Genomic DNA, 21,207 nt, shown 5'->3' on the forward strand with positions numbered 1-21,207 from the left:
CTTTGCCATTCTTCTCCGCTGCCCAGTGGCAGTACACATGTATTCAAAAGGGTTTAGCACCCGCTGGCGCACACTAATAATTTGTAGGCTTCTCCGTAGTGAAGAAAGGCAGAGTCTCCACAGAGCCCCTCTCCTGGAACAGGGAACAGTGACCTAAGAATACAGCAACAGAAATGCAATCAGATGGCACCCCCAGGGCAGTATGCCCAGAAATCAGTTGAGCAGTATGTCATGGATGAACTGGCACCATAGTTGCCAATCACAGGTGCCCTGACAGTCTTGAGGAAGGTGCAGTGACCTTTAAGAGAGACCAGTACTCCCCCCTTGCCACAACATACTCTGGAGTTAGGTACCGACTGTAAGAAGGTACTGAGAAACATTGATGCAGCCACTGCCTCTGGAGTGGAAGCTGAGATCCAATCAAGCGCCACGGATCTCAGTAGCATCCTGAACTGAAGCGCTTACAATGGCTCGGAGATGCAGGAGAAATGAAGGGGAGGATTACTTCAAACCCAGGGGCTCTTCAGAGAGAGGACACTCCTCAAATCAAAGCCCACCATGATGATATGGCCTAAACGACAGGTAGTTGAGTGGCCATAAACAAGCAGACCTTGAGGAAAGGCAAAGATGATGCTTGGAACCTTGAAGCATCATCAGAGGAGTGGACTACAGCCTTCCAGTTGTTAGAAGTGTTCAATAAATGCATGGTGGATGGAATCCTAAACTCCAGGGTGGAAAGGAGTTTAACAACTTATGACAAGGATTACAAACCCCAGGAAGCATGCACTAATTGAGGTAAGACAGAATTTAGGCAAGCAGAGTTGCAGTTGGCAGGGGGCAAGAGGGAACATGGTATCGAGAGACCATTAAATGTGATTATCAAAGGGGTTAGACAGTAGATTCTTTCTAGATGGTCTGAGAATTGAAGGGCCTTGAAACAGTCTTTGGTAAAATCTTCTACCCAGGTTCAGCACACCAAAGTCAAGAGTGCATCCTGCTCAGAGCACATTAGGCAATTTCCATCCAGGCTTTAGTAGCTAATGGCCCCATGTGGTCTCTTCCTGGTCCTCATAGCTTCTCCTACCTCATAGGACTGAAGGGTCCAATTATATTTTCTCACTGGTCAAGTGGCTCCTGCTTATTCTCACTTTCCAGCATTCTCCAATGACCACTAATCAGATGGTCTAGGGAGGGGGGCAGGAGGGTCATATGCTCAGTAGATAATCTTGCATTCATCTCTCTTTGTAGAAGGGTCTACACCAGCCACATTGTCTCTTCTTTTGGTTTATCAAGGATGACTGTCTACTTCAATCACAGCTTGAATGCAACATCCAAGTGTCTTATCAGCATTTGCGAAGTAGATGGAGGCATGTTGACACAACTTCTAGTTTCTGCAAAGAGAAGTGAAAGCTGCCTGGACCAAAACTACAAGCAAAGACACAATCTGAATATGGAGAGGGAGTATTTATCAGGCGAATGCAAGATGGACTTTACATCAGCAGAACCCAGGCTGATTGAATTGTGCAAATGAACCAATGGTTTGAGTCTCTGCAAGGAAGGCTAGCAAAAATGGTCTGACTTCACTTAGTGGTCTGGCATCTGTAGTACAATTCAACTTGAAACGGTAGCCACATTACTGATAAAACTCCCATTTATTTTAAAACGTTATTCATTGTAACCATACAACCATATATATTTAGGAAAAAAAACAAACACTCATTTTTAAATTCAAGATAAACAAGAAAATTAAAAAACATTTACTGGGGAAAAGCTAAAAAGACACCATGCAACTTAATGTGATATTTGGATGATCCAGCTCAAAGCAGATCGATTCAATCTTCGCTGCTTGACATGAATGTTGTCAGTCACACCCCTAATCTTACCACTCCTGTATAATTCAACAGCTTCATCATCAACTCGATCTCAAAAATGGCATCTAGAAAAAAAAAGCCCTAGTGCTAGATTCACTGCTCAGGAAGATGCCTCTCACCACCCTCACCATCCTCCCACACCAAGTGCTCCCCAGCAAATTCCAGATAACACTGTATGCCCTTGTAATCTCCCATACATATAGCAGAAATGCCCTGCTCAGAGGACGTCTACTTACCCCTCAAGACTTCTTCTGCCATCTCCCAATTCATCACTGATATTGTGCTCAGTACTGGCTCTCTCTCCCTGCCTGAATCCTTCTGAAGACCAGAAGCATCATCTAGAATGGCCAGACACCACATGTAACTGGCAGACAAACTTACTTTATCTGAGGAGCCCACAGACTAAAAACCTAAGAGGATGCCAGGTTAGAAACACTTAGCTGCAAAACAGACCAAATCTTCCGACAGGCCTCCTCAAACAAACTCCCAGGACTGGTAAATCCATGATGCTGGTATTCAGATTAGCCTTCCCAGTAATCTCCTTCTAAACAGAGCTGAAAACTCCATTCTGTAAATTGCCCTGGAATAGCATGCCTCAAAGAATGTTCCACTACTAAGTGGCTGCACCCAATGCCAGCCTAAACAAACGATGGGACTAATGCCACACCTCTCTACCCCGCCTCTCCGCTGAAACGTACATATTCCCTCTTCAAATTGTGATACTTGCCCTAAACAATCAAGACGCTATATATTGCATACATGTTTTGTTGGTTTGTCCCACTACCACTTGCAATACTGCACAGATCATTTGCCTAATGGAGCAAAAGATGCACTTCTAAAATATGCCACATCAAATAAAAATGTACAAAACTATTCTAATTCCACTAGAATATATCTTTCATCTGGCCTTCGCAACTTCCAACGTTCACTAAAAATTCACTCAGCCGAACAGCCTGGCTGAGAAGGACACTCTTCGCCTGATCACCCCTTCTGAGGGGTTAATTTCTTATATGAAGTACTCTTTACACCACTAAAATGGTTGAAATATACAAGTAATATAAATAAATGTATTTAAAAAAAAATAGTGAAGGGCTTTGGTTTTGAGTGGCTAAACTTACACCTTTAAATTCAGATCATAAATTAACCAAAAATATTGGACGATAAATCTAATGAAGAGAAGAACTGTTGAATTTTAACTTCTGTACCTCTGTCATGCCAGGTGTCTTGAGTTTGAAGAAGTAGCCAAGTGTCAGGAAAGCGATCGCCATGGCACTGACACTGATCATGAAGATCACAAGAGGGGGACGACTGCTGATGTAACCCTTCAGGATCTCCAGAGGGTGTATAGTGAACATGGTAATCTCAAATTTACCTGAAATTAGACATCACCAGAACAATGGGATATACAATTAATGCAAGAAAAGAACCTGGTGCAGATATTTCTCAAACTAACTTTTTAACATCTAAAATGCTTGTATGTGATCCTATAGAAGTTATATAAATTCATCATCACAAATGTTAAATTACACAGAGCTACACCAAATAAGTTGTTGCTCCAGAAAGCAATTAAACGCTATTGACATTGGCTTTCATACCGCACGTTTGTCATTTCACAACAGAGAACAACCATCTCTTGCCAGTCAAAACAACAAGCAATGGTCAACTGCAAACACTGGTCATTTAAGAAGCAACTCTTGTTGGGCAGAGTATTTGGCATTATATAGTTAAAACACTTATAAAAAAGAAGCTGGCAACAAAGGCCCCCATTATTCACAGACCACCCACAGCGCTAGCAGGGGCAATACCTTACCAATAAACAATAACTTCTTCCTGCTGGGACAGCATTAGGACATGTGACCACAGTGCACTTTAAGTGTATATTTCACAGTACAGCTGCAATGATTGAGATTCAACAGGGCCTTTCACTGAGAACCTCCAAGAACCAAATGATGATCGTGGCTTTGAACATAGGAATGAAAGAACGTACCTGTAATGTTTTGTCTCCGAGCTCAGTGCCTCCAAAGTTCACTCGCATCTATTCTTAAGGGGGACAGTCACAACATCTAAATAATGTTAAGAAAATGTCTGAATTATCTTTTTCCGCACTCAAACCACAGAACCAACTGCCTTCAGTAGCTCTTCCAGGCAAATATTGCCACAACACGATAAAGATCAGTAGTGAAAGCTCCAATGGTGAAGGCTAAGTGAAGTGACCACCCCCCTCCCCCCACCCTCCACACACAAACACACACCCGCCTGCCCCCGAACCTCCTGGAAATTCAATGCAGAAGTAGCCTCTATAGATGTGGGAACTGAATTCTATGTCAAGACCGGAGGCTCACATTATGCTTCTCTTTCTTTAATAGACCAGTAAAGAAAAAGCTCAGCAGCAAGATATTTTGTGCACCAGAGTGTGACATGAATAATGTGCATAAAGAACAGGTGCACTAAATATAATAAACACAATAAAAACATGGTAATACAGTAAATATGTCCAAGAGTCTGAGGAAAACTCCATTTCCCAGAGGACTTCACTCGAGTTCATTTAGAGGCCACAAACATGTGCCCTAGTCCTCCAATAGGTATCCAGATCCCTTCCATAAACAGTCCTAAACATGATGCAACTTCCTCTTTCTTTGCTGCTCACAGCAAGAGATAAGTACATTTATTGTAGCATATTTCATTGTTATATTTTAAATTAAGCGCACGCTTTTTCTATTAATTCATCTTCTTTTGAGGAGATTTGTACCTTTCGTTGTTCGCTCCGACGTCAGCTGCTTCCTGCTGGTGTCGGAGACTGTAACCCAAAGCTTTTCTTCACGTCGTTGCAGCGGATCAGTGTTTTTGGATCCACGCAAGCGGACCCCTCGGTGGGCCCGCGCCCGCTTCCCGGGCCTTTCGGTGCTCTTCTCGGGCACGAGGAGACCGGCGCAGCCTTGCTGGAGCCTGCAGCGCCGCCCGCGGACCACCAGGGGAGCTCCAGCTCTCCCTGGTCATTTCCTCAGTATTCCGGCGCTCGAGTGCGCATGACCGTTAGTATTAGAACGGTCTTTGCAAGCTCGAGCGCCGGAATCCCTCCTGAGGTGACATCCATTATTTACATTGCGATTTTGCTCGCAAAACGATACAATACTCACACGGGGTAGGAGAGAGAAATCTGTTCAGCTATCCTCCAAGAATAATAGCAAAAAGCTGAACTGATACTACTGGGCTAGAGAGAAGGCGTTAAAGAAAAAGAAAAAAAAAGTGTATAAAGGTGCTTTAAAAGACCATGGCAGCGCAGTACTCCCCTCAATAAGATCAGGCTTGGTCTGAGTGTGAGGAAGATACCGTCTATATTGATGAGGTGGCAATAGCAAACAGCCTGCAAAAAGTGCTGGGATCTTCGGTTGAGAACAGCATTAAAAAGGCAGTGACTGACATGCTCCTTCCTATTCAACACCGCCTAGATACAATGGAGGAGCACCTAAGAGAAACAGCTCCACCAGGGAGGAAAAAGACTCAAAAGAGAAAGCACCTTACTGAAGGGGGATGTATCCTAGCTTGCAAGAGCAGAAGCTCTCCTACCCCCCGGCGCCAGCCAGAACCTGCCACAGCTGCCATAACGTACGCCTTCTCCAGGCTTAAGAAAGCCTTTATGGATAGGAAGGTATCCCCTTCCCACGATGGACCCTCTTACCCCCGAGGAGGATAATAGGGGTAATAGACCCTCAGGGAGACAGACAAGGCACTGAAGACGATCACAGCAAAAGCGTGTACGACGCTGATCTTTCCCACACCTCCTCCAATGAGGACTTCAAATAGAGGGTTTGAAACCCTCAAGCTCAGGGATTGCGGCAGCCCCCATCCCCAAGAAGACAACTGGGAACAAGTCTCCTTCAGAGGGGATGTTCACACCAGAGGATCTCATACATCCCAGATCCACCGACTTGGAACCATCTTCCAGGACGTCTAAATATATTTATTCCAGGCTGCGTAAACCTCTCGATAAGGAGGTTAGAGCCAGACTCCGTGCCGAATGCCCCCGTCCAGATATTGCAGACAAAGTAGCTTTAACACCGGAGCTGGATTTAAAAATGATTACCTTCTTAAGAAAAAATGGGAAAGGCCCTAGGAAAGGCATATACCGTGCCTGGAAGTCGTGTCAGGATAGAGTACCGGACATTGCAGGTCCACTGGCAAAGATTTCAGATCTAGCGGAAGCAGCCATCAGCTCCTCTGACCCCATCGACCCGGTGATCCTCTCTGGCTGGGTTCAGCGAGCTATCTGCTCGTTAGGAAATGCTAGTTGTGCCATTTCAACTGAGCGTCAGAAAGGAATTCTGTATAAGAGACGCCAAACAGAGTGAATTAGCAGACACAGAGTCAGGTCCTACTGCACAGGTCTGCTCTTTGGGGATCCTTTCATGAAGGAAATGTCAAAGTTTGTCGGGACCTTCACAGCATTAGATAAAGCTCAGTCCCCCATCAAGAGTTTTCACTTCCAAAATTTTCCCCAGGGCAGGACGACGCAGAGGTCGCTCCTCCAGCCGTTATTTCTTCAACAAAAGACCTCAGCACTCCAGAGATCAGCATAACGCCTGGCAGGAATGCACCGACAAATTGTTCGCTTCAAGAGGTCGTGGTAGAGGGCGTCCCTGCAGAAGAGCGGCTAGACATCCAGCCCAACAGAAATCCTCAGGTCTTTGTACTTATAGCAGCGCCAGCGCCACGACGCCTGTGGGAGGGGGGCTAAAGATGTTTACAAGAGCTTGTGATACCCTATCGGGAGATGCCTGGGTCAGGGACACAGATTGCGGTCTGCGCCTAGAGTTTTTCACGCAGCCCATTCAAACCAGTCGCCCCATCCCTATAGTAATGTCCCAAACAGACCAAATAACCTTAGACAACGAAATACACAGTCTATATCAGAAACAAGCGATTTGCCCCTGTGTGAGTCAAGGAGGTTTCATCAGTCCCATATTTCTGGTGCGCAGAAAACAAAAGGTGCGCCCAGTAATAAACCTAAAAGCTCTCAACAAATTCATCATTTACCGCCATTTCAAAATGGAAGCTATACACGTGCTCAGGGACCTGCCGAGACCAAACGACTGGCTCATGCGTCTAGACCTGAAAGACGCTTACCTCACAGTGCCGATTCATCAGGCACATGCAAGTTATCTGAGATTTTCATGGAAAGAAATCGAGATTGGGAGTTCATGAGTCTGCCTTTCGGGCTCTCCTCAGCACCTTGGGTTTTTACTAAACTTCTAAGGCCTGTAGTTGTAACGCTCACCTGATTCCCGCAGAGGCGCCGGTCTTGACTGGGTGAATGCCGTATCTTCAAAGGTGATGTGTAACACACGGTTGGCTCTTTGGGCTGGACCTCTGTGCACTGTATGTCTGACTCGAAGAGTAAGATGTCTGCAGATAGAAAATATGGGATTAATGAACTGGGGTTATTGGGTGCCTCTCTCCTCTTCCCTTTCTCTTCTCCTGTAGAACCCCAAAGGTTAACACCCTCACCTTAGGTAAGTGAACGCCGAGCTCTCCATCTGCCTCGGGGCAGGGTGCCGTAACCAGTTTCTTCACTGGATAAGGGTGCATGCCTCTTGACCTCAGAGGACTGCTGTCCGTCGTTAACTGCACGAACGGTAAGTTCTGGGCACTTCAAATGTCTTAAAAGTCTTTTGTAATGAGATCTCTTGTTTTGCAGGGTTCCGGCGATGGCGGATGGCGGGCTGATGAGAGTTGAGGATCGAACCCGCGTGAGGAATAGAAGCGCCTGGAAGCACGTAAGTAAGCGCTTGTAGCCTGCTTCACAATGCGCACTAACTGTCCCTTTTATCTTGCAGGTACAAGTTCGGAGCTTTAGAGAAGCTGAAGGGTGCTGGAATACCCACTGGATTCGGCGTGGGAAGGAGTAATGGCACGCGAGTAATAAAGTTGCCCAATGTCTTTAAACGCACCTTCTTTTGTCTTTCAGATGCGGGATGCAGCGCCGAAGGCCTCCGGAGCGTGCGAAGAGCTGGTAAGCTTTTGTCTTTCAGATGCCGGAATGCAGCGCGAGGCATTGGTGACAGCCGATGGACCAGGTAAGAGATGCGCTGCCACTGAAGATCGTAGTGCTAACCTGTTCTTTCTTTGTCTTTACAGGTGCTGCTGAAGACTGGATTCCAGGATGGTAAGCCTTTGTTCCCTTAGGCCCAGGATCAGAAGCAGAAGACACGATGAGCGTTCTGCTGCAGAGAATGCAGAATAACGCAAAGGAAGATTCATCCATCGGGTGTGGTTTAAATAGCCTCCTGTAGTGCCTAGGTGTCTCCTTCCACAGCCACGCCTAGGTAAGAAAAGAGTTCCTGCTTTCCAGAAGAGTTCCAGTGTTCTGAACCTAGGGAGTGGCTCCTGCCCCACCCAACAGGAAAAGTAGTCCCAAACAAAAGAGGATCAGGGGTTCAACTGGCAGGTAAGTAAGCAGCATGGTCTGCTGCAGGTATGTCCACCCAAGCATTATGAGCCCGGCGCTTCCAGCGCTGGGACTGGGCATCTTTATGAGCCTGGTGCCACTGGCGCCAGGACAGGGTCCAAAAGGTCGCAATTGGGACTGGCTGGCACTCGGAACCGGGGTTATGGGTCTGCTTCCAAGGGAGTCGGGCAAGTCCTGATCTTTTGGAAGCAGAGATCATGACAGTAGTAGCTAATCTAAGAGAACAAGGTGTCCGACTTATAATTTATCTGGACGTCGTCATCTTTATGGCCCAGTCACAAGATCTAGTTCAGAGGCAAACCAGACTAGCAATAGATTTGCTCCACAGCCTCGGTTTTCCAAACTGGGAAAAGTCAATTCTTCATCCATCCAGGAACCTAGAATTTCTGGGTTTCGTAGTGGATACTCAGAACTCCCAACTCCGTCTCCCATCGGCCAAGATCCACTCCACCAAACGGGAGATACGCAGACTCTTACAGAGGAGTCTATTCTCTCTTCGAGAGCTAGCCAGAGTGATAGGTTTACTATCCTCCTCCATTCAGGCAATATTTCCCGGCCCCCTTTACTATCGAGAACTACAAAGACTGAAGAGCCAGCACTTAAGACGCAGCCTTTCTTACTCCCAACTCCTGACACTACCACCCCAAACGAGGACAGAGCTCAACTGGTGGCTCACTCACATGGAAGTCTGGAACGGCAGAGCCATCTTCGCATCCGCCCCAGATATCATCGAATCGAAGCCAGTCGCTCCAGCTGGGGAGCAAGACGCGGTTCCGTAGCCACGGGAGAAACTTGGTATCCTCAGGAGCTGGATCTGCATATCAACTGTCTAGAGCTTCTTGCAGGTTCCTTTGCAGTTCGCTCTTTTGCCAGAGACAGAGCGAGTTGCTGTATCTTGCTAAAAATGGACAACATTTCCGCAGTAAGATGCATCAATCATCCGGGTGGCACCAAATTGAGGCCTCTAGCAGAATTAGCCAAGGATTTCAGGCATTTCTGTCTGGAGAATCGAATTTCAGTCACAGCAGAATATCTCCCCGGTCTCACAAACATGATGGCGGACCTTTATTCCCGTCACTCTACAGATTACAGCGACTGGGGGCTCAACAGGAAAGTCTTTCTCCTCCTTCAGGAGATTTGGGGTCTGATGTCAATAGACCTCTTCGCTTCCAGACTCAATACCCAGCTACCAGTGTTTTACAGCTGGAGGCCGGATCCAGCAGCAGCTGCAACAGACGCATTTCTGGGGATACGTTATGCCTTTCCCCCATTCACCATGATAGCGAGGACCCTGGTGAAGGCCTGTCAGGAGCATTCGGATCTGGTCCTCATAGTGCCGGTCTGGACCTCTCAGACCTGGTATCCAGTTCTTCTGGAACTCCTCAGATTCTCCAATCCTACTACCCCAATTTCCAGATCTCCTACTAGATCCATCAGGTCAGCGCCATACCCTTCTCAGCGGATCTCGGACCCTAGCGGCTTGGAGGATTTCAGGTCAAGATGGAGAGTCCCCAGCATGTCCCGCATGGCGATCAGTCTCATTGAGGATAGCTGGGCTCCTACTACCCTTAAGAGGTATTCCAACTCTTGGGCCACATGGAGCACCTGGTGCCGAAGGAAAGGATCACATACAAATTCAGCACCTGTAGAGGAGATATTGAATTTCCTAGCTTCTTGCCTACAGGACAGTGAATGCCTATCGTTCAGCAATTTCAGCGGGTTATGACCTTGTCCAAGGAGTCCCGGCAGGGGAACACCACCTAGTCTGCAGATTACTAAAGGGTGTGAGACTTACAATCCCAACCCTGTCCCGCTATGACAAGCTTTGGGGCGTTAATAAAGTATTGAACCTTTTCCTGTCATGGCTGCATAATGAAGAACTATCACGTGCGGCCCTATCCGGCAAACTTACTACCCTACTCTGCTTGTTCTCCTGCAGGAGTCTCTCTAACGTCAGAGCTCTCGATCTAGTGGGCAGGACCTTCTCTCCTGATGGCATCCTATTTCATATACACAGGAGGATGAAGTGCAACTTCAAGGTGATTTCTTATCCCGCTTTTAGAGACCAGCCCAAGCTCTGCTTGGTTAAATGCTTGAAAGTTTACGAAGAAAAGACCGCTCCGCTCAGGACCTCTCCTAAAGGGCAGCTATTGATAGCTCTGCGTAAACCACACAAGGCAGTTTCAGCTCCAACTTTGGCACGCTGGGTGCGTTGGACTCTAACTCAAGCAGGGATTGATACCCAGCACGGAGCCCACTCTGTTAGAGGAGCCATGGCCTCCAAAGCCTTTCAGGCGGGAGTTCGTCTAGAAGACATAATGAGGATGGCAGACTGGGAAAGCGAATCAGTATTAAAACAATTCTACCTTAAACCGGTAGATCATTCGGCATCTATTGTGGTAAGTAAGCTTTAAACAAGCATAATGTGAGCCTCCGGTCTTGACGTAGAATAAATATTTTCCATAATAACTCACTAGAAAGTCTTAATTCTATTAAAGACACAGAGGTGAGCATTATCCCACCCGGCGAGACAATAACAGCGTGTATCACACTTGATATTGATTAAATGCATTACTATGAATGTCAATGATTGGGAATGTATATGTATTCTGCCAGAATAATCCAATGACATTTCTCTCCCACCGTGATAAGGGAACTAGGGTTGTCATATACATGAAGTCATTTTATCCTTTTTTGACAGCGCCTGCAGACAAGTCCGTCTGATCGGCAACCCGACACAGTTTTCTTCTACGAGTTGGCTACAGTTACTACTACTATGGACAGCCAAGTTTGCAGCCTCGAAAGAGGGAGTTACATCATGTTTAGACTGTTTATGGAAGGGATCTGGATAACTATTGGAGGACTAGGTCACTTGTTGGTGGCCTCTAAATGAACTCGAGTGAAGTCCTCTGGGAAATGGAGTTTTCCTCACAGACTCTTTGACTTATTTACTGAATTACCTTGTTTTTATTGTGTTTATTATATTTAGTTCACCTGTTCTTTATGCACATTATTCATGTCGCACTCTGGTGCACAAAAATCTTGCTGCTGAGCTTTTTCTTTACTGGTCTATTAAAGAAAGAGAAGCATAATGCTCGCCCCCGTGTCTTTAATAGAATTAAGACTTAGTAAGTTATTATGGAAAATCTTTCTTGAACAAGTAAACTGTGGTTTCTCTACCAAAGCTGGCGTCACTTGAAGTAAGAAGTACATACAAACAGGCCTATTTTAGGTAGAGGAGGCTGGTATCAAACCATGCAAGTAAGGCCTGTCCCTGTAGGGTAGGCCACCAGGCAGCATCCCATCAAGATGATACATATGCTGCAGAGCTTCAACAGCTCCATCATCTCAGCCAGAGTAAGAGCAAAGATTTTTCAATAATGTACTGCAAGGGTTAGAGTTGCAATCTACTAGCCAGGGATAGAAATTGACTGCCCCCCTCGGTTCTCTGTGTGGACCCAGCACACCACTTCCTACTCCCCAAGAGTATATTATCACTAGCCAGTTGCTAGGGAAAATTGTGGGGCCTGCTGTAGCCCATTTTTTCATGGAAACATTCAAGCCTGTGTTATTCTTCAGCCAGCTTATAAAACGAAGATGTTAGCAACCATAAAAGGAACAGATGGCAAAACATGCATTTCCCGGAATGAGCGTTGACAATCCAGCCCATGCAGGAAAACAAAATGTCTCTCACCCCTCTCTCTCCAGGTCTGTATGATGGCCAAGAGTAGTGTCAGAGTGCAGACCCCAACTCCCAGCCATATTCTAACCAGGAAGGAGTGGGGGGGGGTTCAAACCCCCACCCCAACCTGAAATACCGAGACCTCCGTCCATGGAGTCACATTCCCAATTACTGCTGCTCCCGAATGTAAGACAAATGTCGAGTGTGTGTAAGTGGAAGAGAGAGAAAGGGAGATTGTTTATGTGGAAGTGTTGTAACGGTGTGTGAAAGTACAGAGCTGTTTTGTCTATGTGCGTGTATGAATGCTAGAGTTTAAATCATAATCGAGTCTGTGCGCAATTATGGCTTAGTGAACAAATTCTGTTCACTCGCTATTCATCAACCAGCGAGGGGCTGCAGACTGTGGGGCCAGTATATTACTGATTAATGGACAACGGCAATTCAAGTGTTCCTGTGTTGGGCGGGTTACATTAGTGCAGTCATTATGGATACGTTCGCTACAGTAGCATGGCATTTATTTTGCTGGCATGAAGGGTAAAACCAAAATGATTTGTTCTTTCATGAGGATATTGCCCTACATTAATGCAGCCAGCAGCATTTTTTCTTTCTATGGCAGGATGCCATAATAAAAAAATATGTGCACACCGACTTTTGCCTGGCAGCAGTTTTCTAGGGCAACATGAAAAAAAATAGATGCCAGGTCACCAACAGTGCACAGGAGCAATTTCCAATGCAGTTTCTTGAAGCCTTTGCCCACAATACATGCCAATACAAAACTGTCTGTGCCCATACATGTCCACAAAGACTGCACGACTATATGCCAGTGAACATACGCAGGTTTGCTTTGCCCATAATGCTAGTGCATATGCATTAAAACAGATCCATGCTGGCTCTGCCAATATCCCCGTTGGTGTATCCACTAAAAAAATAGCATGCTACAGCAAAAAGAAATATTCCCAGACTGGCTGCACCGATGTAGTACTGCCACGTATGAACTCAATTTCGGCTTTACCCTTGATGCCAGTTAAAAAGTGGCATACTACAATACGAGGTCTCAAGTCTCTAGCTGCTGTGGTTCAAAACGTGATATTACGTTTGATCCAGTACATGTCACGAATTTACATGATGTTCAAACCGGGAGCCAAGGAGACTGGCCCCTCAATGTTCACTCAATTCAGACAGGCTGGGGAAGAGAGGCATTCACAAGAAGACCAACTAAAACATTTTTTATTTTTTTTAAAAACAGATGTTTTTCGAACCTTTTCAACAAAAACCAACATTGCTCTGAATAACGTTCCAGAACATGGTTGTTTAGCGTGTCGGCACATATACAAAGGGGGGGAATGACTAACATATTAAAGTCTTGGTTGGGTCAGGAACAGGAGTAAGCTAGACAGAACTTCCAGGCCATGCCCTTATGCAGGGAAACAAAAGCAACACAAGACTTGTCTCGGGCATGGTGGGCCTGAAGCTTGGTATCCTATTTCAAATTTGGGGTGGGGGAATAAAAAAAAAAACGAAAATTGACTGACGGAAACCTTTTAATTAATCAAACCTCTGGCATTGCTCTGGGCATTCTTGCACACCATTGTTTTTCTGCCCATCAGCCCAATTAGAGAACTCGGTCCACGCATGTAAAATTTAAAAACATTTTTTTTACATTTTTGATATTTTTTAAAAATACTTTGCCCAACAAACAATGGTAGACCCCCCCCCCCCCCCCCCCACGCATGAAGTTTGAAGTCTTGTTACGTCTCCTCTGCATACATATAAAATTGAAATGCATGAGATGGAAAAAGGAACTAAAGTGGGTGTACTTACCCATTACACAATAGGGGCAAAAGAAGGATTGTTATGTGATCTCATTTGTAATCATCGTGAATTTCTACAAACATGGCCTGTGTTTCTGGTTTTGGAGCAGTTGGATAGAAAGAAGGCAGTCACTGCAGGTTTGCTTCTCAAAACCAACATGTGCTCTCCTGTCAAGTAAGATGGCATGCAACTGTATTGAAAGCAGCTGAAAAAGTCAGCAGGCCTCAAAACGTGCACTCACACTAGCCGTTGTTGAGTGATAATTGACGAGTGGGAAATGGTGTACTTTCGCCATGTGCGTAGTGCAGGCTGTTTTTAGTGACAGCCCAGCACAAGACCAATAAGAAACCAGGAAACATCAAATCAATGCCTCAGCAAGTTGAAAGCGTGTCTAGTAGGTACAAACAAGTTTATCAAAAGCCGGATTTGAAGATTGTTTTTTCTTTTAAGGAATGTCAGTCATATTTACAATCAAAGCAAAACACAGTGTAGCAGCAGTGTGAGGAGAGTGCCCCACAAAGTCCCCAAATTTAAAACGACTTGACTTTGTTTTTAGGTTTGTTTTAATGCTATGAACGGCCAACTAATATTCTTATCCGAATAGAAGGAAATGGCCCATGTCTCTTCTTGGAAGCGAAATGCCTAGACTTGCTGCACGTTCAAACAGGAGACGAAACCCTGCGAATCAGAACGGCGCACAGTTTTAGATCTGAAAAAAATCTCAATTGAAAGAAAGAAGGGAGTTCAAAAAAAGAGCATAACTTGGTTGAACTAGGAAATGAAGGGCAACTTCTTACTGAATGGGAAGGGAGAATTTAGACTGGTTTTTCATTGCTCTTCTGCGTGTCTTCTTCGAAGGAAACAAAGAAACCGATCAGAAAAGCGTTGTGCAGTCAGCAAAAAGGAATTCGAGGGTGGCAAGACCCGGAAAAAAAAAAAAAATGGTTTATTACAGTTCTGTACAAAATGTATGTTTTAATGAATGAATCAAAAAAAATAATAATAATAATACATTAGCATGCAAGGCTAAATTCCAGATCATCCGTAGATGCGTTAGCAGTAGTCCAGAGGCAAGGAAGCTGATGCGATGACATGGGACACTGTGGCAACAAAGACCTGTATATGTAATATATTGCTTACTTCCAAATGCTCTGCGCTACCCCACACTTTTCCCCAGCTATGCGTTTGCTGAACCAGTTTATAAAACCTGTGGACTGTTATGGACGAGTACTACGAGTATTGCACTACACTCCTGGAGAATAGAATTGCGGATGATATGGAAGCGAGCCTTGCATGCCAATGTATTTTATGATTTATTACAGCTGCAATAAACCGAACCAAAGTAGATAGTTTACTAATCTTGCACAGTATATTGATTAATTTAAAAAATAAAAAGGAGTCCGGTGCAGCAAATGAATACCAAAGCCAGCAATTACACCAAATAAAGCAATTACTACAACAATCAAACAAGCAATTAAAAACTACAATCACCATTACAATAGCCAGGAACCAAGACAGCTATCACAGCCATCATCAACGGCTTTAGTATCAGGCCTCTTCTCCATGATAGAAAAGAGATATTTTGTATTGCTTCGAGGTGAAGGAAGAAGGGTTCTATCAATTCAAAATATCAAGAGTCTATGGTGCTTTCCAAACTGCTAGCATTTTGAAGTGCGCTGGGAAATTAAGCACACAAAGCGCTGCATGTATGAAATTGATTTTGAAAATAGAAAAAGGTTGCAATTGGTTTAAATCTAAACATTATCAAGGAATGCTAATGCTCATGATCTTGTAATGTTACAAGGTATTTATTTTGACATTCAGGGGTTTTTGAGGGACAGGAGGGTTGACTGTTTATTTGGCCTGTGATCCGTGTACATGTGATCCAAAAGTGAAATCCCAAAACGTGAGTTTTTATATTGAAGTATTGTTTTCGGTCTAAGAGAAGGTGGCATGTGTTGTGGTGCAAATATTCATTGTACCTATGATTACATAAATATATATTCTTTCTGTACCCCGGCCTGGTTCTTGGCGGCACAGCAGGAGGGATCTTTATGAGTCATAGACAGGGCTAGACTGAATCAGACACATTATATATTGAGGTGAGATGGGAGATAGCGGCTTCTGGCCTAGGAAACCCTGGTTAGCTTCATGACAGCTACCAGGACCGACCTTTGGATCCCCAGGCCAAATGTTGAGTTACAAACATGCATATGTGACATTCATTTTGAGTATGCTAATAAAGAAGAAGGACACATCTAGTACACATTTAAAAATAATGAATTATATAAAATGGAAAGAAATTTAAAGTGCTCATCTCATGCGTATATTAGATTTGCGTTGCGCCTTGTACACGCTCCTGGTTCCCCAACGGTAGCTCCTGCCTTCTGAGTGATGCCAGACACCCATTAGCCCTTTTGTTTAGCTCCTGCTCATCGAATCTTAATTTCAAACCCTTTATATTGTGTGGTGCTTTAACCGGGGGTGGGGTGGCAATGGCAATGAACTCTCCCATGTTAAGGGTAGTCTCTAAATATATTGTTACACAGAAGTCAAAATCCCTCGCCAAAACTACAAGCGGCACAGTACAGAAAGTCATTAAGATAGCCTGCATTGCCCTACAAAAGCACCCCATATTGACCTGTAGTATCGGGCCTCAAACTATGTAATCGCCAGTAACCATGGGCCTGTGATGATCGACTCTTGGCAAGTCAGAAATGGAGAGTGACTTTTTATGCTTGGCTAGTGGCTTGCAACTTGAAAAACGTACCCCTGCATGGAGAATAGGTGCTTCTGGCTTTGCCTTAGAACAGTTCAAACTTGCTATGTTCTGTAATTACACACACACAAGGCTGTTTGGGCTATCCAGCCCTAAAGATAAGGGGCCTACCAGACATTTTTACCCCAGAAAAACATGCAAGTAATTCAAGCACAAAAGGATGCGAAGTAGCATTCCTCCCAATAAAAAATAAATACAGAACTGAGTTGACTCCCACCGCATCCATGTACACACCTCTATGGATCCATTAGGATCAATGATACCAGGAGACTATTACAGAAGGAAGGAGCGTCACTTACATTTTATTCCCAACTTCAAAATGTAGAGTCTATACTTGCCCCTAAAATGTTATCTGAAGCCGTAGGTTTAGATCATTGGCACATACACACTACAGAGATTACAGAGATTGATGCACACATTTCATGCGCAGGAGCTAAAAAGAGCTCTGGGGTACCAGATGACCCACTGAGCCGGAGCTTCACCATTGCTAAAAGATGCTCGTATACAGCATTTGCCAACTCTATCTACGAGGTACCATGGTCCCTTATTCTCCTCCTCATTTACTTCCTTTTTACGTCAAAAATGTACACTTTCTGGTGTACGTTGCAGACGAGTTTATAGTGTGTGTGGACTCCCTATCTTCCCCAAGGACTGCCTTACTTTCTGGCTCGGATGTGCTTAACAGTCTAAGATCCCTAAATCCATCACCCACCTAAACGCATCCTTATGTGGAAAGAGGGGTAATGTCATGGCAATCACTGAAGAGTTGGCAATCATTGTTAATGCATCCTTGTAAAGTTTCAGAGAGGCATAGTAGCAAGCTGTCTGAAAGATGGCCTAAACTCTCTGTAAATTAAACCAAATTAAATCCTACTCCGCGCCAAGGAATTATAAACCCATCTCTGACCTCTCCTTTATTGGTTAAATCTTAAAAAGGGGGCGGTAACACGTTTCTCCGTCACTCAGAAATGAATGGCCGTTGTCAGGTTTTCAGTCTGATTTCCCATCCTCTTGCCCCCCTCAAAGAGCAGGGAAAAAACCATTGCCTGATGTGGGTAAAAACTACTTGAATTGATGGAGAGGTAGAGGGGCTGACTGGTTGTATTAATTTTATTTGATCAGTCAGTAGCGTTTCACCCAGACAATTCAATTCTGATCGCCATTTAGAAAAAACCACAAGAACCAAAAGGTCCAGTGTTAGCCTGGATTTGCTCTTTTTTGAGGGAGAGAAGCCAGAAGGTGCATGTTACCAGGTCAGCAAGGTCTCTGTAGAAAGCCACAGGGTTCTCCTCTCCCTATTTGAAACGCATATTGCCCTCGGCTGAGGTGCTGGATAATGTTTTTCTGTTGGGTCGGTTATGAGCGGATGACGCTCAGTTATTGGCCGACTTGTACAGTGATTCTGGCAGTGGTTGTCCTGAATGCACAGCATCCAGGCTCTCAAACTGGTGTCAACTGGTTGATAAGACACACGTCTGGCTCCAGGGATGGGCCTTCCCAGGGCCCCTTCCCTTCCACAGACCTGGACATCAAAGTGAACCTCAGGTTTCTGTGGATTCAGTCAGAAACCTGGGTGCTAAATTTGACGTCATACTTCCTTCTCTACCCAGGTCAATGCAACAAGGGTAGTCCAACAATTTGTTCAACAGCAGGATGTGCAGAAACTTGCTGAGCTTACGCAAACATACACTACTTGTTCAGAAAGCCTTAACATACATCTTGGAATACTGTGAATATCCATACATCGCGGTATTCGCAAATAAATCTCACTCCAAATAGCAAGCAGACCAAAATCAGGTTTCATGTACCTTTTTTTTATTTTTTAAAAGAAACAGGACCTCCATTTTTTTTTAACATTTATTTTGATCAAATTAGATCTTTACAAAATATTAAAACCAACATATTACCAACTAGTGATCAACACTGATTTTACAGTTGTCCTTTATGCAATACTAAACAGAACACAAACATTTAAAAGAAAAAAGGAAAAAAAAAAAAGGGGACCTTCACTCCCCCAAAAACCTGCACCACATCCTATGTTGTTCAAGACTCTCTAACTGCGGGACACGAGAGAAACTTCCAATGTAATTTCTACCTCAGTATTAAGCCAAATTTTCTTGAGAAACATTAGTCCCAATCTGCCGAGCGCCTGGTAAGGTCAAACCAAGTTTTAAAGCGACCTGGTCCACTGTTTTGTCCCGAGATCAAATGATTCCAAAAGTTCTGAGTGCAAGCACTCCACTTTATGTACAAATTTCTCAAAGTACAAAACTCTAGTCTCCCAAGTTCCTTCACATTCTAGGAGAAAATGATGCAGGTTTTGCTTATTTTGGTTTGCACATATTTTGCAAAAGGATAAAATATTATGGCTTTGCCCTCTGATGTTTAAAATCTCACCTGTATGAATTAAGTTTAGGCGCGCCCTGAGAAATATATATCTTGATTCACTGTTTGGATGTTTTAGCAAATATTTAGGCAGTTCTCCCAGTTTTTTTTCCACCACTAAAAAACTGTTCTTTGGTTTTACAAGCCTCATTTCCAACCCTGTTTTGATCCAATCCATTGTTTCTAGATCCTTCTTTGCTTTCATGTGATTCTCTTTCAGGGTTTCTACCGATGAATCTGCTCTTGCTAAGTTTCTTTTTACTTTTTTGTCCAACTGTTGGAGGATCTTGGAGCTGTCCGTTTGAAGATGTTGCTTGATGTCTTCATAAAGGGAGTTTTTTTGTGGAATTATTATTAGCCTGCATAGAGATAGCAATCTCCAGGTCACCTTTTGCTGCAGTGATTTCAGGCCGAGTTCGAACCTTAGGACCTGCATAGGAAGATAGCTGGGCAAGCCCAAGGAGTTCTTCTAAAGCGGTCCTTCCACTTTTAGCCAGTCTATGCCCCAAAGCATACGTTGTGCCTCCAACCCGTACAATATCACTGGGATTACTTTAGCATTATAGAACTTTATTAGTGGTTTAATTGAAAATTTGCAGAGCTCAAAGAAGATCTTTTTCATCTGTGGTATTGCTTTCTCGACCTATGATCTTGTTACTATTTCCACTTTACTGACTGATGGAGAGGAAAACATTGTGTAACCTAGGTAGACTAATTCATCTACCCTCATAATTGCTTCACCTTCAAAAAACCATTTTCCAAAGTTGATTTGCTTTTTAGGACCACATTTGATCACCTCATCTGTGTTTGTTTGGGCTTGTTATGGAGGAAAATATGTTCTGGGTTTTGATTTAAGTGTGCAGATTGCTTACTGCGTCGATGTAATGGGATCAATAAATACATTGCACTCCTGTTACACCTCGGTGGTAGAGGTAAAAATTGCAAGATTTCCGCTTGTGAAGTACCATACCGCCAGAAGTATTTCCAATCATAATTCTGAGTTGGGCTGGCAGTAAAAAGAGCTGTGTGTGGCAAATACTGCTGTTTTTACTGTTACCACCTAACGTGTAATGATCCCCAAAGCAGCAGTTTGCATCAAGCAAAACATGCTCTCATAAGCTACAAGAATGATAACACCTCAGAATTTCAGTATATCTGAAATCCAGCTGCATGTGTAAAATACAAGGGTTGTGCTAATTTTTCAAACCGGTGTTCGACTGTTTATAGGAGGGCCAAGGTTCATCAGAACCTGTGCGGCAAGTTTGAAAAATGTACTGCCTGTGCGGCAAGTTTGAAAAATGTACTGTTTGGCCTCTCATCCTTGGAGGGGCGGGAGTTGTGGGACCGTGGGGAGGAGAGGGCGGTACCGAGGGACGTTCTCCCAGGCCAGGTCACGCAATACAGTATATCTTCATAGAACCAAACCCTGGCGATTTGCATAAAAGCAAAGAGCATTATGGCAACACAATTATGTCCAGACTTTTTAATTTTAAACTTGTCTTATTGTGATCCAGTAAGAAACCCTTCTGAACGAACAATGGAAGTTGGGCTCTGCAGTTTTAATTGATCACACTACTCGCCCTAAGAAAAAGATGTCTCTACTTTGCAGGACATATATACCAGCGTGGGTAGCTACATCAAGTAAGTGAGGCTTTGGACGCTTGTGTGTTCAGTTGCCTATGCCGAGCCTATTGAAAGTGTTTGTTGAAACGTGGGTTTGGTAACTCGGCTTCAGCACAGGTCTTGCTGGGAGCATCCAGTTCTGTAGCAGAGTGTCACACACACACAAGCAACGAACGCTTCATAAAGCAGACTGCTTTCAGAAGACTCGGCAGTGCTGCAGAGTCTTTTGAAAGCCGCCTGCTTCTTGAAGTAGGGGTGCGAGTGTCGTGTTTTGCCGGAGCCCCGTTCTGTCGTGTTCCGGACCAATTCCTGCGCTGATCAGAACTACTTCTATGCTTATAGACGAGACATGTCAGAGCTGAATCAGTCAGACGAGACTCGGGTAGGCAGTCTACTGTAAACTCGAGCATGACTTGTTTCGAGCCAGTAAATGGCTAAAACGCGGACGGTGAGCCCTGCCTCCTTACCAGTTTTGGAAAGTCCACAAAAACAAAAAACAATTCCCCTGCTTTGTGCAGGGGCACCTCCCTAGTCCCCACCTCACACAAATCAAGATTGGCAGGAGAGTGAGTCTTGAGGTTGCAAATGT

At 44.4% G+C, this 21,207-nt stretch overlaps 1 protein-coding gene across 1 annotated transcript in view; it reads right to left on the minus strand.

Annotated features, from left to right (window-relative positions):
* Positions 1 to 21,207, minus strand: part of TMEM248 (transmembrane protein 248) — a 313,604-nt gene that overhangs the window by 281,431 nt on the left and 10,966 nt on the right. Inside the window, exon 2 of the mRNA XM_069614858.1 lies at positions 3,077 to 3,243. Within this exon, the coding sequence (XP_069470959.1) occupies positions 3,077 to 3,226 (150 nt within the window). The 5' untranslated portion in view covers positions 3,227 to 3,243. The remainder of the gene's footprint in view (positions 1 to 3,076; positions 3,244 to 21,207) is intronic.

Source organism: Ambystoma mexicanum, chromosome 9 (genome assembly GCF_040938575.1).
Source record: "Ambystoma mexicanum isolate Mex_15411 chromosome 9, UKY_AmexF1_1, whole genome shotgun sequence".
Lineage (NCBI taxonomy): Eukaryota > Metazoa > Chordata > Amphibia > Caudata > Ambystomatidae > Ambystoma > Ambystoma mexicanum.